This window comes from Sphaerodactylus townsendi, linkage group LG12 (genome assembly GCF_021028975.2).
Source record: "Sphaerodactylus townsendi isolate TG3544 linkage group LG12, MPM_Stown_v2.3, whole genome shotgun sequence".
In the NCBI taxonomy this organism is placed as follows: Eukaryota; Metazoa; Chordata; class Lepidosauria; order Squamata; family Sphaerodactylidae; genus Sphaerodactylus; species Sphaerodactylus townsendi.
Genome location: NC_059436.1, coordinates 58,949,476 through 58,976,717, shown reverse-complemented (window position 1 = coordinate 58,976,717; position 27,242 = coordinate 58,949,476). Strand labels below are relative to the sequence as shown.

At 46.5% G+C, this 27,242-nt stretch overlaps 1 protein-coding gene across 1 annotated transcript in view; it reads left to right on the top strand.

The window, feature by feature from the left end:
* QSOX2 (quiescin sulfhydryl oxidase 2) overlaps positions 1-22,130 on the top strand; it is a 128,684-nt gene extending 106,554 nt beyond the window's left edge. Inside the window, exon 12 of the mRNA XM_048512192.1 lies at positions 21,382-22,130. Coding sequence (XP_048368149.1) covers positions 21,382-21,923 — 542 coding nt within the window. The 3' untranslated portion in view covers positions 21,924-22,130. The remainder of the gene's footprint in view (positions 1-21,381) is intronic.
* Positions 22,131-27,242: the final 5,112 nt, after the last annotated feature.

Below are 27,242 nucleotides of genomic sequence, written 5' to 3'. Positions count from 1 at the left end.
TCATTCTACCCTTACTATTGTCCAAAGGTCCCCAGGGTCCTAAACTGAAATCCACGGTTGCTCTCACTGCTTAATGCATTCTAGTATGGTGGAGAGCTTGGATTTACAAACTTTTTTGCTGCATGAGCCCTTGTCTTTCAATCAAATGGATGGTAGCCCTGCTTAAGCAGCAGATGCAGGAGGGTGCAATGACACATGCTCACCACAAGGTGTTTTGTGAATGTGACAATATGATCAGCCCATTGGATTTTCTGGTCATGATTGATTAACCAAGACATTCCAAGTTATATCCCATGAGTCAGACTGAGGATGCTGCATTACGAGACTTTTTGAATAAAAACCTGGCCCGCCGCTTCATCCAGAAGACGCAGAGCAGCTTTGCTGCACCAGTATTCAGATCCTCTGAAGATGTCAGCCACAGATGCAGACGAAACGTCAGGAGAGAATGCTGCTAGAACACAGCCATACAGCTCGGAAACCACACAGCACCCCTGCACCAGTATTGTTTGTCAAATAGAAGGATGGCTCCTTACGATTGTGTAAAGGATTCAATAGTGTTGATGGTGAAGTAACCTTGAGTGCATTCCACAGCCCGGGCGATGGGCCAGCTTCATCGGCGGAGACTTTATCTTTGCGCGGGAGATGAAGACTCCGTTCCCATGGGAAGCAGGAGGGGGGATGGGGTGAATGGTGTTATAACCTGTGCTTCATGGAAGTGTCATTCCTGCCACTAATGGTAATGCGAGCTTTCTAAGATGTCTTAATAAACGGACTTTACACCCAAAAGCCTTTTATTTCTGCTTCTATGGAATTCCTTACATTGTGGCAGGAATCTTTAATTCATCTATATTCCTAGTGCAGTGGACCTCTGGTGTCTTGACATGGAGAGGTTGAATGTTACTGCGGAAGGCGGTAGCCTCTCAAAGAGGGCTCCCACCTTTCCCTTCTGGATCTGGAGGAACCGCAGGGAGAACGGGCTCGCTGGCTCTTTCCCCGCCCTCGTGACAGCACGAAGTCTTCCTTACCCGCTGGAACGAGGACGATCGCATCACCATGGGGACTTCCATGAGCCGCTTTTAGCGCTGTTCTGGATCGTTTTCCTGTGATCGGATCTCTACCGTTGCGGTGGGATTACAACCTCAGATGCAACCTGTCATGGAGGAGACGGGCCTGGACTACCTTTTCATCGGCAACCCAGGAATCCATTGAATCCATTCCTGGACTCGTATTTTGGTGATGTTCTAAAGAACCACCGTAGAGCATCAGCCCGCCCCAAGGATACTGGGACTAAACCTGATTGGTGGGTATCCTCAGACCGCTCTCTCCGGACCGGGACTCGATCCCGGACCAGCCGCATCGCACCTGGAGGTGCTCCCCGGGAGCCACCGTGGCTACGGTGTCTCCGGGCGTCTCGCTTCCAGATGACGAAGAATCAAGAAAGCCTGCACTCCCAGCCGATTCTGTTCCCTTCCCCTGGGCTGGAGACCTGGGATGAAGAAGTGGGGGCTTACTCGCGGTAGATTCGAAGCATGGCTACACCGTAACGCCAGCTATGGGAGGAGGAACGGGCAATGCTAGCAAGAGCGCTGAAATCCTGCAGCGGACCGAACGGCATCGCAAAGAAGTCCAACTCGAAGTTGGACCGCGCTGCGATGCGCCCACCACATGCCCAGAATCTGTCGGTCCATGATAAAGTCCTGGAACACTCCAGACTGGATTTCATAACGGCAACGCCGAAGCTGCTTCAGGTTTCCAGCACTGTGCTTGCAGTCACCAGTTCGCTAAACGGGACGAACTGGCTAAATTGAACCAGCTGCTCTCGCATGCGCACCAGGGATGGGCCAATTGACCCGCAAGGAAAGGGAGCTGGCTGCGCTGGAGAGGGAGCTAAGGAGGCAGCAGATCAGGAAGCCCCAAGCTGGAGTTTATGCTGTTACTGACCACGCCGGCTTGTGGGGGCTAATGCATCTGGGCTTTCTCCCAGCCACTCAACGCCAGCCGCACCGCCAGCCCCGACTGCATTAATAACAGCTGCCTGCCCAACCTGCTCAACTCGGGCTGCAACTACCAGCAGGCCAAGAAAGCCAGAACGGGCTACTATCGCCCCGACACCAGCCCGCTTTTGATGGGACCGCCTCCAAACTTCCTACTTCATTTTGCAACTCAATGCCCACTTTGGAAGACCTATGGATGATTTATACCGTCTGTTTAAAAATGGACATCGGCTCAGTCCTGGATGGGCAGCAGCCTATTGGTTCGCGGACTCTTTTGGATTTGCAAGACGAAGACTCTCGACGGTGCCCAGATTCCTCCAAGCCTTAAGAGCGCTGGGCTTCCAAGATCCAGGCCGAGAATGAAGCTATCCGCGACCATCAAAACTATCCAGCAAGGCAACCTACCGCTTGCAGAATTCTGCCCGGAATTTCGTATGCAGCTGCTCGACTTCCTCCTGAGTGGCCTGAACGCATGAAATGTTTCTGGATGCTGTGGACGCAAGCGCGGAACGGTGTTTTTAATTTGGGTTCCTCGTGACTATTGCAGATTGGATCCAGTTGGGGTCCCAGGTGGCGCCTCGCTTAGCTACGCCGTGCTCGAGGCCGCCCATCACCAAAACCTCGGGCCACTGTGCTCCACTTCGCCGCTTCCTCCAGCCTCTACCAAAACTACCTCTGAACGCCGCCGCCGCATCAGTTTGCCTTTACCGCGAGGGCCAGGTCATCTAGCCGCCAACTGGTCCTAAGAAACAAAACCAACCGCTTCCAGCTACGCCAAGACTCCATCTGCCAAGCCACCACGACGTCAGCCCCATCGGCTCGCCTAAAGCGTCATCGGCTACACCAGAGGAGGGGAAGCTAACTGTTTGCCTTCTTCAGCCCCCATGGACATGCTGGGCCCCACTCCCTGACGCCGTGGGTGAGTGAAGGCAGCGCCCATTACTGTCCAAGCCGCTTCTGGCCAACCCCGCTAAACACACTCGCATTATAGCCTCGCCTCAGGATTCTGGCTGCTCCCACTGTTTAATGCGCCCCAGGTGGCAGAGGAGCTAGGTCTCACCAAATTCCCTGGCTAAGCTCCATACCATTCACTCAAATGGACGGGTAGCCCTGAACCTAAGGACCGCCCAGTTCAAAACACAGCCGGTTCTCCTCCTCCGGCGCTGAATTGACCATTGGGAGAAAATTAATTTTAGTTTTACCAGTGGCCAAACACTCCATAGTTTTGGGCATGCCATGGTTATTGTTACATGAACCAAAGTTCATTTGAAAGAACGGATCTTGTGAATTCACTGACCCCTCCCTGCGGTGAACACATGAATTGGGGAAAACCCACAACCCCAGGAGGTGCGTGGGGAAGCCGACACACACCCTCCCCTGGCTTCAAACATTGCTCCTTTATTCTATTGGCATCCCACCCAAGTGTGATGATTTTAGCCAGAGTTTTTTCAGGAGCAAGAATGCGATCAGTTGCCACCCCACAGAGACACTGACTGCAAAATCGTTATACAGCCAGGCTTAACTGCCCAAAGGTAGAATCTACCAAGCATGAGTCCCAATGAGGAGAAGGAACTCCGCGGCTTCTTGGACAAGAACCTTGCTCGGTTCATATCGGGCGGCTACCAAAACACACACGCTTGCTCCCCGCTTTGTTTGTGAAAAAAGAAAGATGGGTCTTTACGGCTTTGCACAGATTATCGAGGTCTCACGCGTCTCTCTGTCCAATAAATATCCTTTTGCCTTTGATCAAGGACCTTTAGATGACTCAGCAAAGGGCGATTTTTACTAAATTGGACTAAGAGAAGCTTACTACAGGGTCAGAATTGCTGGAAGGCGAACACTTGACTGCTTAACACAAAGTTTGGACAGTTTGAATACTTGATAATGCCATTCGGGTTAAGGGGGCCCCGGGCTTTTATGGCCCTTATCAACGGTTCTCCATGATTTATTGTACAAGGTGGTTGTGGTATACTTAGATGACGCTTTGATTTTACTCACAAACCATAGAAGAGCATGAAACATTGGTTCGAGAGGTATTGAAACGCTTTGCTCGACAATCTCTTTGCCAAACTCTCCAAATGCTGTTTCACCAGACCTCCATTGACTATTTGTTACCGATCTCACCGAGGGCTTGAAAATGGATCCTGCTAAGATTGACGAACTCTCCAATGGCCTGCCCCCACCAACCGCAGAAGAGCTCCAATCTTTCTTTCTTGGTTTTGCTAATTTCTATCGCGGACTTTATACCCACCGCTGAACTGACTTCTCCTCTCACAGACCTTCTACGCACTGGCGGGTAAAGATCCACTGTCCGCCAAGCCGGGCCCCCTTTTCCTGGTCCAGGAGTGTCAAACAGCCTTTCAACTCTTAAAGTCTGGCGCTACCACCTAACCCATCCTAAAGCACCCTGGACCCAGATCTCCGTTTGTGGTTCACGGGATGCCTCGGACAAAGCACTTGGCGCAGCCCTGTTGCAGAAAAAAAAATAAAGATGGTAGGCTGGTTCCGGTGCTTATTTGTCTAAGAAATTCTCTGGTGCTGAACTCAACTGGACTGTAGGGGATAAAGAGATCATGGCCATTAAAGTAGCACTTCCACTTGGCCACTGGCTGGAGGGCTAAACACCCTTTCAGGTTTGGTCGGATCACAAACCTGGCAGCTCTTTCCACTCCCCCCCCTCAAGATGTCCGCAAAACAACTTCATAATGATTTCTTTTCTTCTTTACAGTCCATTTTTTCCCCGAAAGCACAATCATTGACGCTACCACAGCTTCTTACCCGAGGTGGAGCTGCCTTTACTTGGTGACATTCCACGCGACTGTTCTCCCTCCCAGTTGGGGCTGGCTGTCACCTCGATCTCAAACGCCCACTCCTCCTTCACCCCATTCCTAGTCTCTGCCTCCTTTCCCAAGGGAACTCGAGGAGGCTGGGCTGCACTCCAGAGCCTCCAGCGGAAGAAGGTGACTCCCACCATGCTTTGGGAAAATGGAGCTTACGAGGGGGGGGAATGTTGGTATCGCAAGCAGGTTCTTGAGGCTTGCCACCTATTCACCGGGCTGACATTTTGGCTTTCTGAAAACTCTGCATTTGGGTCCCACGACAATTTCTGGTGGCGCCAAGCAATGCTAAGGCGACATTGAGGCATACATTAAGCGGCTGCTCGGTTTGTGCAGAAGCCAAACCATCCCGAAAGCCCCATGGACTGTTGAAACTCCTCTCCCGTGGCCTCCGCCTCTTGGGAAGTCATCTCCATGGATTTTATTACCGGATTTGCCCGAAAAGCCATGGCAACACGGTTTTTGTGGGTGGTGGTGGACTTATTTCTAAACAAGCCCATTTTATTCCATGTGCTTCCATCCCCTCCGCTCCTAAGTTGGCACGACTGTTCATTCAACATGTTTACCGCCTCCATTCCACTGCTAAGGTGGTCTCCGACCGCTGCCCCCAATTCATTTCAAAGTTCTGGAAGGCGCTTTTGGGGTTGTTAAGGTCCGCCGCCGTCGCCGCCTCTACCACGCTCTCAAAGTGACGGGCGAGATCGAGAGAACGAACAGAACCCTAGAGCAGTATTTACGCGAGTTACACCAACTACCACCAAGACAATTGGTGCGAAGCTATTCCGCTTATGGAGTACTATAACAATGCGGTTCATAGCAGTACAAAGAAAACCCCTTTGGATTGTAAGTGTCTGGTCGCCTTCCTTCCCGCCGGTTGCCACAACTACCGCGGCAGCTTTGGACCTCCAGAGTTTCTAACAATGGATTTCATCCCTGGTCGAGGGGATGGAAAACGGTCCAGACCGGCCATACCGCTATGGACTCCCAAAAGCTGCAATGGATAAACACCGGGCCGGATTTCCTCCGCGGTGGGGCTTTGGGTGTATTTATCTACAAAAAAATCTTAGAGACGGGTAATAAATTTTCCAAACTTGGCAAAAGATTCGTGGACCTTTTCAGATTACTAAAGTGATTAATGATGTCACTGCCCGCTTAGATTTGCCTAACTCTCTTAGTAACATTCATCCTGTCTTCCATTCCAGCTTGCTCAAGGAGGCTCCCCGCTCGATGTTCGGCGGCACGACTACTGGAGAGGCCCCCACCGACTATTATTGATGGTCACAAGCACTAATTTTAAATTGACGCTATCCTGGACTCTCGCTTTAACGCGAACGCTTGTAATATTTAGTCTCTTGCGGGATATATTCCTCTGGGTATAATCAATGGGTTTATTCAAAATATTGACTTCCACCTTATTTCTGCTTTCCAATCGCTGCCCATAAAACCTGGGGAGGGTCTTCTTTAAGGAGGCAGAGTGTAAAGGATTCAATAGTGTTGATGGTGAAGTAACCTGAGTGCATTCCACAGCCCGGGCGATGGGCCAGCTTCATCGGCGGAGACTTTATCTTTGCGCGGGAGATGAAGACTCCGTTCCCATGGGAAGCAGGAGGGGGGATGGGGTGAATGGTGTTATAACCTGTGCTTCTGGCGGGAAGTGTCATTCCTGCCACTACGTGTACGTGAGCTTTCTAAGATGTCTTAATAAACGGACTTTTACACCCAAAAAGCCTTTTATTTCTGCTTCTATGGAATTCCTTACAGATTGTGTACGGACTATCGAGGTTTGAATGCTGTATCCACCACCAATAAATATCCTCTGCCCCTCATAAAAGACTTACTGGCTAATTTGGGCAAAGGCCGTATTTTTACAAAGTTGGATTTGTGGGAGGCTTATTATCAAGTACATATAGCAGACGGCTATGAACATCTTACTTCTTTCAACACCCGTTAGGGCCAATATGAATATTTGGATATGCCATTCGGGTTAAGCAGGGCTCCCGGTGTGTTCCAGAGTCTAGTCAATGAAATTCTGGACAATTTGCTGTATAAAGGAGTTGTGGTTTATTTGGACAATGTTCTTATTTACATGGAGGATGAGGCATCCCATGGTGCGCTGGTTCGGGAAGTATTGCAGAGGCTGCTCAGTAACTCTCCTTTTGTGAAATGGTCCAAATGTGAATTCCACCAATCCAGGTTGGATTTTTTGGGTTATCGGGTTTCTGCTGTTGGGTTGGAGATGGATCTGGCTAAAGTTGCAGATGTTGTTAACTGGCCCCCGCCTCAGACCCGGAAGTAGCTGCAATCATTTCTGGACTTTGCTAACTTACAATATAAAGCCTTTATTGGCATTATAAATTATGGTAAAACATTTATTCAAGAAATAAATAAATAAATAAAAAGCAAATAGAATGCATAAAATATATACACATACAAATAGTCCCCATGAGTTTTTATTGTAATTCCAGCTCTTATCAATAAAAAGTCCAAACGTAGTCACCAAAAGCTACAATCCATAAGTGCTTACTATTTTACGGTTCAGATAAAAAATGACACCTGATAATGAGATTGCAACATCTTTCTCTAAGTCCTCCACACTTGCTTGGGTTTGATTATCAAGTGTCCTAGGTTGGTTTCTTACAGAACTGTTTCCCAACATATTGAGAAGTAGACTGATTATAAAATTGCTATAGGTTTCCAAATCTAGCATGGAATAAATAATACTACTAGTTAAGGAAAAAAATACACAATGAGCTGAAACATAAATCTTCAGTTCATAAGCTCAATTAATAGACACAGAATATCAGTAGCCATTATATAATGTAGCCAGCAGTATTGATATATTAATACTAACGATTAATGCTTAATATCCATCTAAGTTTACATCTATAACCTTTAGGAGGAAATTCGCTACATTCTCGCACACAGGGGGATCTGGGTTGTCCAAAATTAGAGGAATCTTGAGGGCATCAGTTAGTTGGTTGTATAAAAGTGGGGTAATAGTGGTTGGGTCATTCTAACTTTGGCAAATCATGCACAGTGAAATAGGGTGTGCTCGCGTGTCTCAGTTTGGCCCGTGCTGCATGGACATAGTCTCCTTTGTCTATGTGTTGGTATCTACCCTTGAGGAGCATAGAGGGCATTAAATTAAATCGGGCCAACATTATAGCTCTTCTTTGTTTTGGGTTTATAAGCCAGAAGAGGTAGTTGGCTATATGACCTTGTTCAAAAGGGATAAGCAGGTTTAAAGAAGAACACGTTTTCCTTGCAGCAGCTTTGCTAACTTCTATCGTGACTTTATTCCCAATTTTGCTGAATTAGCATTGCCAATCACTGATCTACTGCATACCAGAGGGAAGGGACCCAGTGTGGGGCAGCCAAACACCTCCTTTGCTTTGGTCAGACCTCTGCCAGAGAGCGTTTGACACTCTAAAAACTGCATTTACCTCTGAACCTATTTTGCATCATCCCAACACTTCCCAGCCGTTTGTAGTGGATGGTGTCCAGTCCTAACCCTGGGAGGGGACCAGCAGATAGCCGAAGAGAAACAGATGGTACACGGGGCATCAGGAAGGGGTGGCCGTGCAGTGGCCAGCGCCCCAAAGCCCGGTGGAACAGCTCAGTTTTGCAGGCTCTGTGGAACTCCCCAAAGTCCCGCAGAGCCCTAATAGCTGGAGAAAGAGCTTTCCACCAGGCAGGGGCCAGGGCCGTAAAAGCCCTGGCCTTGGGGAAGGCTAGCTGCATCATAGAGGGGTGGGGGGCCACCAACAAGTTCGCCTCCACTGAACAGAGGGATCGAGTCGGGACGTATGGGGTAAGGCCGTCTCAAAGGTATGAGGGCCTCAGGCCATGAAGGGCCTTAAAGGTCAATACCAACACCTTGAAGACGATCTGGAATTCCACTAGGAGCCAGTGCAGGTGGTGAAGCACAGGGGTGATATGATCCCTGGCTGAACCACCTGCAAGAAGGCGGGCTGACGCATTCTGGACCAGCTTCAATTTCCGGATCAGCTGCAAGGGAAGCCTGCGTAGAGTGAGTTACGGTAGTCTAATCTGGAGGTGACCATCGCATGGATCAATGGGTCTCCATTGAAAGAGACGAATCCAGGTGGACACACAGGTTCCGAGCTGAAGGGGTCAAACCAAAGAGACCCCTTCTAACTCTGGCGGCTGAAAATCCCAATTCCCCCTTCCTGACCTAGCCAAAGGACCTCCATCTTAGTTGGATTAAGTTTTAACCTGCTCTGCTTCAACCACCCAGCGATTGCCTCCAAACAATGCTGTAGAGCCACAGGGGCAGCGGCCATTCCCCCCTCCATCAACAGAATGTGCTGAGTGTCATCAGCATATTGATGACAAATTGGCCCAAAACTCCGCACCAGCTGAGCAAGGGATTGCATGTAGATGTTAAATAACAGTGGGGACAACAGTGCTCCCTGAGGCACACCGCAAAAGAGTGGGCCCTGCTGGGAGGCCTGGTCCCTGCACCACACTTGCTGACTCCATTCCCCGGAGAAACGAGGCAAGCCACTGAAAGACAGTACCCCACACCCCGGCAGCGGCCAGCCCATTGTGGGTGGGTTGTATCGCTGCTACTGTTTGTATTGGTTTATATATTTTTTATATTTTGATATTTATTGCCTGTACACTGTACACTGCTCTGAGCCCTTTGGGGAAGAGCAGTTTATTAAGTTGTAATAATAATAATAATAATAATAATAATAATAATAATAATAATAATACTGGACACAAGCCGAATTGGACATCCTGGACAGAAAAACAAGGAAAATTATGACCATCAATCGAGCACTGCATCCAAGAAGTGATGTAGACAGACTCTACCTAGCAAGGTCAGAAGGAGGAAGAGGGCTGCTCCACATTAAGCAATCAGTAGAGGAAGAGAAAAGAGGCCTGAAAGAATACATCCAAGAAAGTCAAGAGCCAGCATTGAAAGAAGTCCACAAGGCTGAGATGCTGAAAGCCAAAGAATCAAAAGAGTATAGAGTCCAACAGTTTAAAACACGAAAGGAGCAGTGGCTAAACAAGCCACTCCATGGGCAGTACTTTAAGAACATTGAAGGGAAGGTTGACAGCAAGAAAACATGGGAGTGGCTCAGAAGGGGAACTCTAAAGAAGGAAACTGAAGGCCTGATTTTTGCTGCCCAGGAGCAAGCATTAAGGACAAATGCAATAAAGATACGAATTGAAAAGTCCTACAATGACCCAAAGTGCCGTCTCTGCAAAGAGGGTGATGAAACTGTGGAGCACATCATCTGCTGTTGTAAGAAAATAGCCCAAACTGACTATCTCGAACGTCACAATAGGCTAGCAGCAATGGTGCACTGGAACCTTTGCAAAAAGTACGGCCTGCCCTGTAGCAAGACCTGGTACGAGCACAAGCCAGAGAAGACCACAGAAAATGAAGTAGCAAAAATACTCTGGGACTTTAGAATACAGACAGACAGACACCTGGCACACAACACACCAGACATAACAGTGGTAGAGAAAAAACATGTTTGGATCATATATTTTGCTGTGCCAGTTGACAGCAGGGTAGAGGACAAAGAGCTGGAAAAGATCACAAAATACAAGTACCTACAAATTGAAGTTGAACGATTGTGGCAAAAAAGAACAACAGTAATCCCACTAGTAGTCGGTGCTCTAGGAGGAATCCCAAGAAATCTTGAAAAACATCTGGAAAGCCTAAACTTGGACAGAACATCAGTCCACATGCTGCAGAAAGCAGCACTTCTAGGAACTGCACATATTCTACGCAAATACCTCTAATATCCTAGGTCCTTGGGAAGGACTCGATATTCAGAGATGAATTCCAGACACTTGTGCTGTGTTGTTATGTATAATAATAATAATAATAATAATAATAATAATAATAATAATAATAATAATAATAATAATAATAATAATAATAATAATAATAAATTGCTAGGGGCTTTCAAAACTCCCAGGCTCTTGTGGTCCATCCAAACCTCAAACAGGTGTTTAGCTCCCTCTAGGCAGCCAGAGCCTGTTTTTTTGTCCCCCACTATCCAATTAACTTTGGACCCTGTGAATTTCTTAGAGAGATAGGTGCAAGGGTATAATTTCTCATCCTCTCTCCTCTGGAGTAGGACAGCACCCATCGTCACGTCCAAGGCATCTGTCAGAATGGCCTGAGTATTGGGGGATGGGATCTCTGTCTGGTATGAATTTACTGTGTGAAACTATTTTGCTGTTGCTTTCTGTCTCCACTTATCTCTCCCGCTCTTAGTGAAGGCCAAATGCTTTGGTTAGTAGTACCGCTGAGAAACTGTATGGTGGGCGGGGGAAGGTCTGTCTGTGTGCTTCATGAAAGAGACGTCTTGGACTGTGTACAGAACTTATCTGACCTACAATAAAGAAATCATTGTTCATCACAACTGTTTCAATTGTTTGGTTCAAGGTGGTTCTGACACATCTATGTGTACTATGAAAGGCTTTTCAAGGTTAGCATGTCAGAGAAAGGTTCAGATGTGAAGGCTTTCTATAACTTATCAAAGGCTACCTGACATTCCATATCCCAGTGCAGGGGGGGGGGGCTTACTACTCTGGGGTCCTTTCCGCTTAGTCTTCAGTCTGCGAATTCTGGGATGAAGTCTCTGAGTTGGCAAATCCTAGAAAGGACTGAAGCTGCCTCCGCATCCACAAAGCCTCCCATCCCACTACATCCCTGACCTTATTGGGGTCCATCTTCAACCCCTCGTGGGATACCTGATACCCAAGGAAATCTAATTTATCTTTGTAAAATTCACATTTTGACAGTTTGAAGTACAGTTCGTTCACCATTAGCCTTTTTAACACTTCTCACACCAGTTGTACCTGTTTGTCCATCGTTTCAGTACATATTAACACATTGTCCACGTCCTTGAACAACAGGTCGTGTTGTTCACCTAGATAGCATCCCCTGAAACTCATGTAACAGTCTAAAATCAATAGTCATACATTACAAAGTTTGGGTTAAAGCATGCATTACAGACTTCAAGATCCCAAATCTTTTTTTACCATAAAAGAGGTATTTAATTTAGTGCTAATGGAAAGAATGTAATTGCCCCAACATTTGAGAGGTTGTCAAATGGATCTGGTTTCTCTAGGCTAATTAGTCTTTCAAGTGTTCCAGCATAATTGTACAGTAACCATCTGCTTTGAGACCTGTTTGTGTTGGATGTGAGATACTGTTATAATAGATCAGAGTTTCTGTGATAAATTATTCTTGCATCAATTGTTGGTGGTGTTCAGTAATAGGATCTGTTAGAGTAGAACCTCAAAAATGTCATATGGCTTATGCCTTTTAAGGGAGTCTTTCATTCTTTTGATGAACTATGAGAAAAATTGGCAGAACTAGCACTAGGTAAAATATTTCATTATATCCTTACACAGGTTTACCTTTCTGTTACATGTGAGTTTTGCAATAAAGCAGGAGGTTTTGGGCACCTACTTTATTCTTTCTACTTGAATTCCTAAGTTGGAAGATGAAAAAATTTATGTGAATGTAATTTCATTCTTTGTTCATATGGCAATTATGCAATTCTAATTTCTCAAGTTGTGCATAACTACAAACCTTCTTTAAGTACTTTTCGTATGGAAGTAATACTTATAAATTAAAAAAGGGCTTGGTGGTACTGGAAATCAGAAGATGGGATCTGCCATATATTCCCAAAGGACAATCTCTCTCTCTCTCTCTCTCTCTCTCTCTCTCTCTCTCTCTCTCATATCAGGAAGACTAAGTAGCTAACTTTTTGTCCCTTTGACTACAGGGAAAGAGTTTAATTTAAGTCTGGAGAGATTTTGATTTAAATTGGACCTCTGGCTGAAGGAGAGACAACCTTCAGCTGACCTGAACTATCAACCAAGTGAAATGATTACTCTCCTTCATATCCTCTTGAAAGGTGGTTTGTTGTCCTCCAGAGTTCACTCTATCACCATCTGCTAGGTTGCGTTCAATCCACTGTCATCTCTAGTTCATATAGCAAAAGCAATACTTAATTAGTTTTAATCCAGAAGAGTTTTTGGTGAAGTACTTTGTTAAAGGACTTTTGGAAGTCCAACTATGTAATATCTACCAACTATTTAATAGTGTCAGGATGCCTAGTGGGTGCTGGGGCTGCTTAGCACTTTGGGCTTTTGGGGGGATGGGAATGTTACTCTGTGTATCATTTCTAGCAGCTCCAACAGACTTTTGCTCTTCTCAAACTGCCTACATACTTCATTGTCTGTTCTCATGGGGGAGGTTCCTCACATCATATTACTGCTGTTTGCTCGTGGAAAAGTCAATTGTGGCTTTTCCAAGCTGTCCTCTGGATGTATGAATAAACCTCTGATCTCTAAAAGATGTTGTTTCAATCATTGAGGATTGGACATTAAGCCAGAATTCTCATCGTGTGGCACTTCATGCTTAAGTCTAATGCTGAAGTTGCACATGTTAGATATTTAGTTGCTTTTCTTCAAGGACTGTCTGGGCCCCCTTTTGATCCTCACGCCGTGGAGACTGTGTCTGGCCTTAACGAGGAGGGGGAGTCCAGAACAACTTTGGATTCTACTACAGCTGCTTCTACAGGGTCGACTCCCCTCCGGTTGGATAAGTCAGGACTCGCCACCTGTGACCCCTACCTAGGGTTGGACAAGCCACTTCATCCCCTTTGCAGCATGTGGCAGGTGCTTCTGCGGGAGTTTCACGTTTCCTGTCTGCTCTGCTCCAAGTGGGAGTTACGGTCCGTCGGAAAGAGACTGCTACAGTACCTACTGATTCTTTGCTGGATTTAGACGAGGTCTGAACATGGGTTACAGCCTCCCTTGCTGGGGGATCCACTGTCGTGAGGGGATCCCACTGCAAGTCCCTACCAGATGGGAAGAAGCAGAGATGTAGGCTGACTGTTCCGTGCTACTTAAAGAAGCAGCTTGGGGAGGAGCTAGAAGCGGGATGCAGTACGAACATGCCTTGAACCAGATGCATCGTGATATGGATGCGATGCATATGACCATAGGGCAGACCCGTGCTGAACTACATAAAGTGCAGGACGAAGCCCGGCTGGCGCAAATGCAACAAAATCCCCCTGGGCAGCCTCAGCCTCCAGTCAATGAGGTGCAAGGTAGGGGTGGCATGCCAGTGAGGGTGCCGGGGCAAGAAGTTGATGGACAGCAAGGGGTTGGAGAGGGACAACCTGCTCCGCCTGGGACACCTGCTCCACAGGTACCTTCACCACCTCTGATTCCTGCTCAGCCAGCGGGGATGCCGAGGCTCAGCCAGCGGGGGTGCTGAGGCAGCTGGCTCTGCCCGTGATACCTACCCCACCTGTATAGCCATTGCTGGCACCGCCCTTGATTCCTGTTCCACCTGTACCCCCTCAGTTCCAGCCATCACTGCCACACCTGTACCCACTCCAGCCTTCCTTCGGGTATCCGATGGCACCTCCATTTGGGTATTCACAACCGATAGCACCTTGGGCAAGGTTGAATGTGCGCTACGATGGCTCCCAGAAGCAACTCCCAGCCTTTTTGGTGCAAGTCAGTGTCCACAAGCAACAATACGACCAGCAGTATCAACATGATACTGAGCAGGTTTATGAAGTGGGATCTGCCTTGGATGAGGCCGTAGCTGAATGGTATGTGAGCCTGTTCCAGCACGGGGCTGGTGAATTACGTAATTTTCCAGACTTCATGATGGCTCTCCACCGACGTTTTGAGAGTCCCTTTGTAGGGGAGGAAAGAGCTGATGCAGATACGTCAGGGAATACTCCTTTCATGGAGTTTGTGGAAAACTTTCGCACTGTGGCCAGTAAAATTCCTGATTGGGATGATCCTGTCAAAATGTATGCCTTCAAGCAGGCCCTGCACCCTGGACTGTTGAAATGGGCTTTGCAATCGGACAGTCCGGTTACTTTGATGGAATGGATCATGCTGGCTGGCATGTCAGATGCACGAATGAATGAAGCCAAAGCCCATTCTGGTAAGCCAGCGGGTTCTCCCAGGGTCGGTACCCCCAGGGAATCCACTCCTCGCCTGAAACTCACGAATTGGAGAATGTGCATCGTCGTCATCTTGGATTGTGCCTGTATTGTGGAGGGATCGGTCACCTAGCTGCTGCTTGCCCAGAAAAGCAGCCAGTGAAGCCATCTGCGCCTGGCAAGAGCGAAGCATCGGCCAAGGGACCCAATCTGAAGAAAGGAACAGCGCGCCTCGCTCTACCGATAGAGCTGAATTACAATTCATCTGATGAGAATTACAAAAGTTATGCAAAAGCCACTCAAGAATCAACCAAGGATATCTCGGAAAGGGTGAGTGAACCTATCATCCTCCCTTTGCTCATCTCCAAGGGTCCACAAGAGCCTAAAGTAAAGATTCACGCTCTGGTGGACTGCTGCCACTGTTTAATGCACCCCAGCGTTGTTCATAGCTTGGAATTACAATCAATCCCATTACACAAAACTTTGTCAAATATTTCTGATTATCCTGTGATACTTGGCATATCTTGGCTCATAGACCACAATCCACAAATTCAGTGGGTGGGCCATGTTGTAACTTTTACGAAACGCCCCTGTGGTGGCCATATGTCATTACACCCTCCAGACTTTTCTGGTCCACTTAGTTATGGAAATCGAGCCTCCCCCGCCCTACCAAGATTTGTGGCAGGTGTTTGAGGAAACGGAATGTGATGCTCTACCTCCTCATAGAGATACCGACTGCAAAATTGAATTGGTCCCCAGATGTAAATTGCCCAAGGGACGCTTGTATCCATTGAGCCCTACAGAGGATGCTGCTCTTCAGGATTTTTAAAGTAAAAACCTTGCCCGCAATTTCATTCAGAAAACTTGCAGTAGCTTTGCAGCACCCATTCTGTTTGTCAAGAAAAAAGATGGGTCTTTGAGACTTTGTACTGATTATCGTAAATTGAATGCTGTTCCCACTACCAATAAATATCCTTTGCCACTCATCAAGGAGTTACTGGCCAACCTTGGCAAGGGACTGATTTTCACCAACCTTGACTTAAGGGAAACATATTACTGGGTCCGTATAGCTGAAGGCTATGAGCATTTAACTGCTTTTAACACCCACTGTGGCCAGTATGAATATTTGGTTATGCCATTCGGGTTATCCGGAGCCCCCAGGGTGTTCTAGAGTTTAATTACTGGAGTTCTGAATTGGAACTGTTGATGGCCTATGGCGAACCGGAGGTACTTCCTGTGGGATGGATGTATCGGTATATGGAGGTATGCCTCGGTCAGGTCTAGGGAGGTCGTATAGTCGCCTGGACGGAGATTCTCTATGATGAAGCAAAGTGTTTCCATCCTGAAACGATGAAGTTTTAGATGGCGATTGATGAACTTCAGGTTGAGTATTGCCCTCCAATCCCCGCTGCGCTTTGGTACCGTAAAAAAGTGAGAGAAGACCCCCAAGGATCTCTCCGATTCTGGCACTGGCTCTATCGCCCTTATGCTGAGTAGATGCAGAATAGCTCATTGAGTTCTTTGTGCTTTGTTCAGGTTGGCGTTGATGGGGAATGCCCGGAAGCGTTGTGGGGGTAGGTGAGCAAACTTGATCAAGTAACCTGACTGAATTACCTCCTGAGACCACCGATCCACATGATCACCTTCACCAGACACATCTGGATTTTCTGGGCTATTGGGTCTCTGTTGAGGGTTTGGAAATGGACCCCGCTAAGGTGACTGGTGTGGTGAACTGGCCCTCTCCCTGTACCTGGAAACAGCTCCAATCCTTTTTGGGCTTTGCTAATTTTTATCATGACTTTATTCCCAATTTTGCTGAACTGGCTCTGCCAATCACCGATCTATTGTGGAGCAAGGGTAAAGGTTCGGCTGCTGCCCATCCCAACACGCCTTTGACTTGGTCTCCCACATGCCAGCAGGCTATTGATGCTCTCAAAGCTGCTTTTACAACCAAACGCATCCTACGGCACCCTGATCCCTCCCAGCCATTTGTGGTGCATGTTGATGCTTTGAACCAGGCTCTTGGAGCTGCCCTACTGCAGCAAGGCTCTGACGGCCGCCACTACCCTTGTGCTTAGTTGTCCAAAAAGTTTACTGGCCCGGAATTAAATTGGACTGTTGGCGATAAAGAAACTTGTGCTATCAAAACCGCTCTTTCGGTCTGGCGCCATTTTTTGGAGGGGCGGAGCATCCTTTTCAGGTCTGGACCGATCATAAGAATCTCGCCTCCCATTGCACTCCGGGTTGGCTCTCAGCCAAGCAAATCCATTGGGCAGATTTTTTCAATCGCTTCTGCTTTACGGTGCATTTTTCCTGAGCTAATCCAATAAATTGGCTGATGCTCTTTCCCGCTTGCCTGAGGGGGTGGACTCTGATGTCACTGTACCAGTTCCTCGGATGACCCTTTCACCTGCCCACCTGGGCAGGGCTGTGACTCGTTCCCAAACCAAGCCCCAGGTACTGACTGCTCTGCAACCTCCCTCTTCCCTTCTGTCTACGTTTTTGGAGGCTGGCCATTCTGTTGTCCCGGATGAGGAAGGAGACAGTTCTTTGCTTTTACGGGATGGACTATGGTGTAAGGGTGATTTGCTATATGTCCTGCCTTCTTTACGAGCAGAGATCATCTGTATGAGTTATGACTCTAAATCAGCGGGTCATTTTGGTTTTGTGAAAACGCTGCATCTCTTTGCCAGCAGTTTGGTGGTGGTCTATGTGCTGAGACATTGACCTCTATATCAAAGGCTGTCCTGTTTGCACTATGGCAAAAGGAGTCCCAGGTAAAACCCCGGGTTTGCTGCAACCGTTAGAGTCTCCCGATGGTCCTTGGAAAGTGATTGCAATGGACTTTATTACTGATCTGCCTCTTAGTAATGGCAAAATGGTTATTTGGGTGGTAGTGGACTTATTCGCCAAGCAGGCACATTTCATTCCCTGTGATTCCATCCCAAATGCTCAGAAACTGGCTAAGTTGTTCGTTCAGCATATTTACCGTCTGCATTCCGCCCCTGATAGGATCGTCTCCGACAAGGGGAGCCAATTCATTTCCAAGTTCTGGAGGACCTTTTTGCAACTATTGAATATTGACCAGGCCCTCTCCTCTCCATATCATCCTCAATCAGATGGCGAATCTGAACAATCTAATCAGACATTGGCACAATTTTTGCGTTGCTGTGTTAATTACCAACAGAATAATTCGGTGGAGTTACTGCCATTTGCTGAATATGCCTATAATTATGCAGTTCACAGTAGCACTGGTAAGACCCCTTTTGAAGTGGTGTCTGGACGTTCCGTGAAACATCTTCCTTTCTTGTCCCATGGAGCGGCCTTCCCTCCTGAGCTCAAAGAATGTATTCGGGCTTTGGCAGACAGTTGGCCGTCCATCCAAAAAGCTTTACAAAAAATTCAAATTGCTTACAAACGGCAGGCTGACAAACATAGGCGTGAGCTCCCCTGGTGATTGGAGATACGGTGTACCTGTCTACAAAGAACATCTGTGATATCCACAAGCCAACCAAACTGCAGCTTAGATACATTGGACCTTATAAAGTTCTTAAAATAATCAATGGAGTTACTGCTGAACTAGATTTGCCTAAGGCTTTGCATAAAATCCACCCTGTGTTTCATTGCAGCTTGCTGAAGAAGGCACCCTCACTGGACCAATGGCATCCAGAATCTGTTACAACTCTTCCTGTTCTGATTGATGGGGAGGAGCATCATGAGATCTCAGCTATTCACAACTCTTACATCTATCGTAACCGCTTGCAATATTTGGTGTCCTGGAAAAGCTGGCTACCTGGACATGATGAATGGGTCAATGTTGAAAACATCAAGGCTCCACGGCTCATTCAAGACTTTCATTGTTTCTGTCCAAGCAAACTGGGAGGGGGGCCCCAGAGGGAGTGGAATGTCAGGATGCCTAGTGGGTGCTGGGGCTGCTTAGTACTTTGGGCTTTGGGGGGATGGGAATGTTACTCTGTGTATTGTTTCTAGCTGCTCTCACCACCAGGTGCTGGCCAAGGTCATCTCCAACTGACTTTTGCTCTTATCAAACTGCCTACATACTTCATTGTCTATTCTCATGGGGGGGAGGTTCCTCATATCATATTACTGCTGTTTGCACACGGAAAAGTCAATTCTGGCTTTTCCAAGCTGTCCTCTGGATGTATGAATAAACCTCTGTTCTCAACAAGGTGGTGTTTCAATCATTGAGGATCTGACAAATATCTACCAAATAACCAAGGAGCAGCAGTGGTATAGTGGTTAAGAGCAGGTGTACTCTAATCTGGAGGAACCGGGTTTGATTCCCTGCTCTGCCATTTGAGTTGTGAAGGCTTATCTGGGGAATTCAGATTAGCCTGTGCACTCCAACATATGTCAGCTGGGTGACCTTGGGCTAGTCACAGTTCTTCTGAGCTCTCTCAGCCCCACCTACCTCACAAGGTGTTTGTTGTGAGGGGTAAAGGGAAAGGAGTTTGTAAGCCCCTTTGAGTTTCCTTACAGGAGAGAAAGGGGGGATATAAATCCAACTCTTTTTCTTCAATCCATGTGCTTGTTTAGCTTGTCAAAAAACTCCAAATGTTTTGTGAGGCAGGAATTCTTACTGGAGAAGTCCCATTTATTCTCCCTTATCAGGCTTAGTTCCTTTGTGTGCTCAATAATTCTGCCTTTATTCACTACTTTCTACTAATTTCTACTAATTTATCTGGAACAGATGTTAGGCTACCTGGCCCTAATCTCCTGTATCTCCCCCACCTCAACGAACTCCTTTTAAAAAATGTCACAGTAACACTTGCTACTTTCCAGTTTTCCAGTAGGGAGACTGGTTGTAGCAGCAAGATATATGTCCTAGTTAGAAGATCAATAATTGCATATTTGATTTCCTTAAGAATTCTTGGGTGTGTGCCAGTTGGGCTGGGACGTTTATGAATTTTCAGTCTGCCTAGTAGCCCTGGAACTTCTATCTCTCATCACACAGTTTGACTCAGTTCTTCAGATGACCTTCCCAAAAAGTTTTCACAGTGAAAGGAGATGCAAAGAGTTCATTCAATTTGCCTACTATCTCCCCATCTACCTTGTGCAATCCTTCTAATCCTTGAGTTGCCTTGTTAAGCACTCTGGCAGCCTCGTTAGTACCTTTCCTAATCTGAGATATGTTTCATGTCGGTAGCCCTGTTGGCCAGAAGTTAGAAGAGCAAGGCTCGAGTGCAGTAGCACCTTAACGACGACCAAGATCTTCAGGGTAGGACTTTCAAACATCAAAAGCAAGCCTTGACTCTTGAAGGCTGGTGCCTTGGCCATTTTGTTGAGTTTAAACTGCTACTAGATTTGAATCTTGCTCTTCTGTCTTGAGGTAGGCATTCTTCCTGGGCCTTTGATTAGTATGGTGTTACATAGTTTCTAGGCATCCTGGAGGGTTTTAATCCTTTTAATTCTTTCTTTTAACCTCATTCTGATTAGTTCTCTTATTCTTTAAGCGTTTCCTCTTTTGAAATGAAATGTGATTATTTCGGACTGCGGGGGCAACTTTCCACTGCCATAAATTTTGAACTTAATGGCATTTGGGTTACTGAGAAACTATGTCAAGCAACGTATTATTGAAGGCTTTCATGGCCGGAATCACTGAGGTGCTGTGTGGTTTCTGGGGTGTATGGCCGTGTTCTAGCAGCATTCTCTCCTGACATTTTGCCTGCATCTGTGGCTGGCATCTTCAGAGGATCTGATAGTAGGAAAAGAAAGCAAGTGGAGTATATATACCTGTGAGTAACAATTAAGATAGCAAGGTTACTAGGTGAGGGCATCTGAATAGAAGTAGCCTGGCAACTAATAATGATGTATGTAGCATTTGAGTAACAATGAAGATAGCAAGGCCAATAAGTGAGGGCATATGAATAGAAGTAGCCTGGCCTTTGTTCCCTTTGATTGTATATTGTCTATAGTCATTCTGTGTTTGCGTGAAGCTGATTAGTCACTGTCTTGACTCTAGTGTTTTTCAACACTGGCAGCCAAGTTCTGTTCATTTTCATGGTTTCTTTCTTTCTGTTGAAATTGTCCATGTACTTGTGGATTTCAATGGCTTCACCAGTGTTGAAAAACACTAGAGTCAAGACAGTGACTAATCAGTTCCACGCAAACACAGAATGACTATAGACAATATACAATCAAAGGGAACAAAGGCCAGGCTACTTCTATTCATATGCCCTCATCTATTGGCCTTGCTATCTTCATTGTTACTCACATGCTACATACTTCATTATTACTCAGTTGCCAGGCTACTTCTATTCAGATGCCCTCACCTACTAACCTTGCTATCTTAATTGTTACTCACAGGTATATATACTCTACTTGCTTTCCTTTCCTACTGTCAGATCCTCTGAAAATGCCAGCCACAGATGCAGGCGAAAAGTCAGAAGAGAATGCTGCTAGAACATGGCCATACACCCCGGAAACCACACAGCACCTCTATGTCAAGCAAGCTTGCCTTTTAGATCTTTTGTTTAGAATTGATATATTCCAGTGGTGCTTTTAAACCAAATGTGTACACTGAAGTTTTTCTATTTGCTTTTCCCCTGCTGGTAGGAGATTTGAGTGAAGATCCGAAGGAGCCAAAGGTGCAGTGGCCAGCCCCAAGTGTCTGTCCCGCCTGCCATGAAGAAGTGGAAGGCTTGCATACCTGGAACAAAGTCCATGTGCTGCAATTCCTGAAGCATCACTATGACAGTGACAACATCTTGTACACATACACAGAGGCTCATGGTGACCATGATGAGAAGGAACTCTGGGAAGACAGGAAGAGTGTTTTAGCGAAGCAAGAAAGCATCAGCCATGATGGCAAGATCCCCGATCGAGAGAAACAGTTAGAAGCAAAGTTGAGAGTCCTGGATAGATTGACAGTGCAAGACATCCCTAAAGCCGGAGGCAGTCAAGCCATGGTGGAGTCAGTCGCTGAGCAGGAAATGAAGAAGGCTGCATCGTTCTTGGGGATTGGGTTCTCCAACTTTGACATGAGTCTGTGTGTTGTCCTTTATGTCACATCCTCCTTGTTTTTAATTATCATGTTCTTCTTTTTCCGGATGAGGTCCAAGCACTGGAAAGTGAAACGTTACCCTCCCTACGTATAGAGCTGCAATGGGAAGCCCAGACTCTTGTTCTGAAGTGGTTGGCTGCTCCCAGATGAAGCTTTAATATTTATGGCCATGGACTTGGTATTGTACAGTATTTTTGAAAAGGTGCGTTGCTTTCGTGCAATGGGTGTGCATTTGTTCCAGCGTGCCACTCTTGCATCCCAAACACATCCTTATAATAAACTTAAGAAACATTGAATTGTTTCTAGCTTGTGTTTGCTGACTGCTTTGGTCTGTCAAATGAAAAACTGTATTGGAAATTCAATGGCGTATATTTTATTGTAAATTGAGCAACTAGCCTATGATATACTTTGGTTTGCACATTCTCAGCTTCTAGAAGCTTCATTTATGAAAAAAATTAACTTTCCTTCTCTTCGTAGTCCAGGGCAACTTTACAAATCCAAATTTAAAAGGTCCAAAATACTGTAACACTCAAAATACCCTACCTCCCATGCGCAGACGCCTGCCTCTGAAAAGCCTTGACCCATATAGCAGCCTTGCAGCCCCTCCTAAAAACTCAATTTCTCTGGGGAGTCCATTCCATAGAATGGAAGGAGTGATGGGGAAAGTACAAGCCAACCAGGTCACCTGAAGCGAGCAGGTAGCAGCCTGAGGAGTAGAGTTGGCACATGAGAATATATAGAAAGATACTTCCGCTTTGTGGGTCTTAGGTTGTGAAGGGTCATAGCCAGTACTTGAATTGGACTTGAAAACAAACTGGCAGCCAAGGTAACTTTTAACACAGACAAGAAAAGTTCTCTTCAGTTAGCACCTGGCAACACCACATTCAGAACCAGTTGCAGTTTCCAGATTGCTCATGGTAGAAATCTGCCCACAAGGTTACAAATGCATGGATTGGTGTGGCCAGATTGGGTGAGTTTTTAAAAGGAGACAACTGAAATTGCAATGCAGTGGATGGATGGCACTCTTGGTTACTACACCAACCTGCTTTTCAAACAGTAAGGAAATTTAAGTCATGCAGTAAACATCAAACTCTATGCCATATGGCTGTGGTCTTCAGCCTTGCCAAACTGGGACCCAGTTAGCACCCTGGCAGCAAGGAACTGTACATATGACACATGGTCAGGTGATAGGAAGAGGAGATTCTAGTGTCATTTCATGAAGTCATTTGTGGCGCCTCCCCTGACCGCCCATCCCCCTGGGGCGAGTGTGCCGTCCCACCTCCCTTTACCTGGGGGCTGTCCTGCCCAGTCGATTTTTAAAATAGTCTCGCCCACAGGGCGCCTCAGCTTCAGGCACACCCTGACACCCCTCCTGCACCCTTCCCCTCGCTCTGTTACTTCACTGAGCAAGGGTTGGTCTGCCTACCGGGCTTCCCACCACTCTCCCTTCCCTGTTGTACCCTCACCGGGATGGGGCTCAACACTGGTCCCCCAGTTTGTTCCCTACACAGCTGGTCCCCAGGACCCTGCCTCTCCCTGCCCTCCTGGGCTGAACAGACTTCTTTCCCTGCCTCCTCACGGCTCTCCCTTCCACCCTCTTCCCTCAGCCAACGCCCCAGAGCTTCCTTTCCCACCCCCTTATATCCCCTTTCCCCTCTCATCTCTCTGCCCTGTCCCAACTGCCGTCCCTTCTGATCATGCTTAGCTGAGGCTGGGCGAGCCCGGTCGGGCTCAGAGCCCCACCCCTGCACTCCCTCGACATGGTGCATTTGCGCTGGCAGACCAGCTGATTCCCAGGTCAAAGGATCGACGGGTCGATATATCAACATGCCGTCCAGTTCTTGTGTCAGTGAGTCGCCGTGTTGGGGTAGCGGCGTCCCGCCGGGGCATGGAGGCAACGGATTGACAAGGCTGCGGTCCGTCCCCTCTTCGGGAGCGGGAGCGGCCATGACCTTGTGCGGCTTCGAAACAAGTCCGAGCCCCAAGTTGGGGCTCGCGCCCAGACACCCCCCCTGAGTGAAGCGTCGGGGCCCGATTCGTCATCCCAAAGCCGAGAGAAGTTTTCCGCATTGACATGGTGACGACCAGGTCAGTGGATGATCGTGAACCTAAAGAGGATTAGAGAGAGTCATTGCAACAGGATGGCCCCCAAACCGGACTCGGATGCGTCAGTTTGAATGATAAAGGGTTGGGTGGGGTCGGGATTGTGAAGGACCGGCTCCAACGCCAAGGCCTGACGTAGATCCTGGAAGGCGGCTTCGTGCACCTCCTGCCATCGCAGTTTTGTGGGGCAGTCCAAATGATTTTATTTACGGTCATCAACCAGAACAGCAATAACAGAAATACACAATTCAGCAATAATGAATCACGAATCAAAGATAGTACATAGTACAAAATATATAGTCAATATTGCTTACTGAGGGGATGTTCGCGGGAATTAAATAATTTATATAAAACATTTTCCTGTGAGTTATGTTTAAAATCCCATTACACCTAAAATTGCGATACAATGGATAAAAGTACAAAGATTGGAACAGTGATAAAAATTTAGGTATAAAATTTAGGTATTGCAAAAAGGAAGCTGTGGTAGAAGGGGCTTATATATATTGCTTTAGCGCTGCCACCAAAAATATACTTTTTGCTGCCACCAAAAATATAAATTAAAGCCCACAAAAAAAACTGGTTTTAAACGGACACCACGCTGACTGGGGAACACACAGACGCAGACAGAAATAATAAACTGGAGAGGGTATAAGATGAACACAAAACTTAAACGTTTATTGCTGGCTTTACAAAGGCTTCTCGGGTATACTGGAGAGGAAATAGCGTAGTGGTTGCAGAGAAAGTTTGCTTAAGCTTAACGGTTGCTGAATAAGTTTGTTTTTAAAGCTTAGCGGTTGCAGAGAAATATGGTTTTTAAACGTAACGGTTTCAGGCACTTTACTTCAGTTACTAAACGGACACTCGCAGGTGTCACTTCACTCCAGATGTTCACTTTTCACAAAGATGTTTCGGTGGAGGTTTCACACTCCCTCTTAAAAATAAAACTCAGTCCGCTGTACCTACACACAAAAATAAAACACTCAGTCTACGCCCTGTGGGATTCAGGCATACAGCCTCCCTCTCCCACACTCCCAAAAACTGGCTTCTCTGCCACAGGGACTGGGCCTCCCAAGACTGAGGTTCACTGTGAGGACAGACTTATAGACTGTTAAGAGGTTTACCTCAAAACAAAATACAAAACACCTGAGGGCGGACACACGCCTCCAAACTCAGGGTATTTGATCACTGAATAGCCTCCTCAGCTATTCCTACCACAGCAGTGAGAGATCTGGTCTGATTCTCCTCACTCTGTCACCAAAAAGTACCCGAGGGCACACAAGCTCAGTCAGAGCCCAAAAAGTCAAAAGACTCAAAAAGAAGAACCCTTCAGCACTCTCGCTGACAGTTTATATAGTCTCTGTGTTTTTTCTCTGGCCAATCAGGGCTGGCCAGGGCTTAGCTCTTTAAGGGGCGGGACCACCCTGTAACCTGAATGCAGGCTAAGTGCATTCGTCACAGAAGCCAATAAGGACTGGCTAAAAAACTGGACTTCCGGCCAAGTCTAAAAAAACTGGACTTCTGGCCAAGTCCGGCTAAAAAACTGGACTTCCGGCCAAGTCTAAAAATTGAACTGATCTAATCTTCCCTTCCTTTGACTATTCGGCCACAGGGTATCTCTTTTTGTCTTTACAGATGAGTGCACAGAAACGTGCCGTTTCGTGGTTTTCTGGTTTCTGCCTGACAATATATAGTCCAGTAAATCATTATGATTTAGGCCGGTTAAGGCAGACAGGACAGGACTAAGGATTTCCTTTTGGGGCTGATCGTACATGGGGCATCTAAAAAGCATGTGATCAGTAGTGTCAATTTCGCCTAGGGGGCAAGGGCAAAGCCTTTTTTCGTAGGGAACTTTATTTTCCCTCTGAGGGAAGAGAGTTGCATCTGGCCAATGTAAAAGATCTTCTCGTGTTGCTGTTTTCCAAAAAGAACAGATATGGTGCTGTACTAACTTGCCATCTTAAATGTTCCGGTGCAAGGAATTTAGGGCACTTCTGTAGGTCTGTTTGTCTCCCTATGTCAGATTTTTTTTTTACTAGTATACAGGCCCTTTCAGCTCCTATGGCTCTAAGAGTTTCTACTGAAAATCCCATCTGCCGTATGGAAGTTTGAACTGACTTATGCCAGCTGGATTGAAAATGATCCTGGAAGATCAGGGGGGAAAACCTCGGGGACGATAAAAACAGCCAAGCCATTTTGTGATTGATAATAAACAAACCAAGGCTTCAATTTTTAACATCCCAGTTTCGAGCCTTATCCATGAGTTGGAGATGTTTTTTGGAACTTGTATCAGGGATCTTAAAAACTTGGATTGTACTCTTTCTAGCGGAGCAAGTGATGAGGAGGGAGATCCTAGAAAGGATCCATAGACTAATTTCGGGATAATTTTTGCTTTAAACAGTTTTATCGCTGCTGGAACATAGGAACCTCCTCTTGTATAAAAAAAATAGAATGCTATTTGCAGACCTCTTGCTGGCATTTGCCATTTGAGTGTGATGGATAGATTTGGAGCCTGAGGCCTGGAGTACCACCCCTAAATATTTGTAACTGCGAACCTGTTCAATCTTGTTTCCTGCTAACTGCCACTTTCTAGATCTGGGGCAATTTCCAAAAGCAAGAATCTTAGTTTTTTGAAATTTATTGTTAGATATTCGTGCTGGCAGTATTGTGTGAACTTATTTAGGGCTCTTTTAAGGCCAATGGAGGTTCTTGAAAGAATTACCGCATCATCAGCGTACAGCAGGGCTGAAATGTGTTTGTTAGCTAACTTAGGAGGGTGGAACGATGGATCATTTAGATGGGAGACTAAGTCATTCAGATAGAAAATGAATAATGTTGGGGCAAGAAGACAACCCTGTCTTACACCCTTATATGTTTTAATTGTGTCAGTTAAAAAGCCAATTCGGTTATATCTGACTCTTAAATTAGTGTTATGCATAAGTTGGATAAGCGCTAGCAGTCTCTGATCTATGGTGGTGGCCTTCAATTTATACCAGAGTCTTGCCCTGCAAACAGAGTCGAATGCCGCTTTTAGATCTATAAATGCCGCATATAATGAGGTTTCTTTGCTGGACGCATATTTCTCTATGAGGTGTTGGATTACTAGGAAGTGGTCTAGCGTTGAGTGGCCTTCTCGGAATCCCGCCTGGCCCGGGACTAGAACTGATTCTGTACCCAACCATTCAGAGTTTTTCTAATAGGTGTTTTGCGTATAGCTTGCTAATCATGTTAAGTAAGCTTATGGGTCTGTAGTTTGAAGGGTCCATCTTGTTTCCCCTTTTGTAGAAGGGAACAATTATGGCCATTTCCCAGT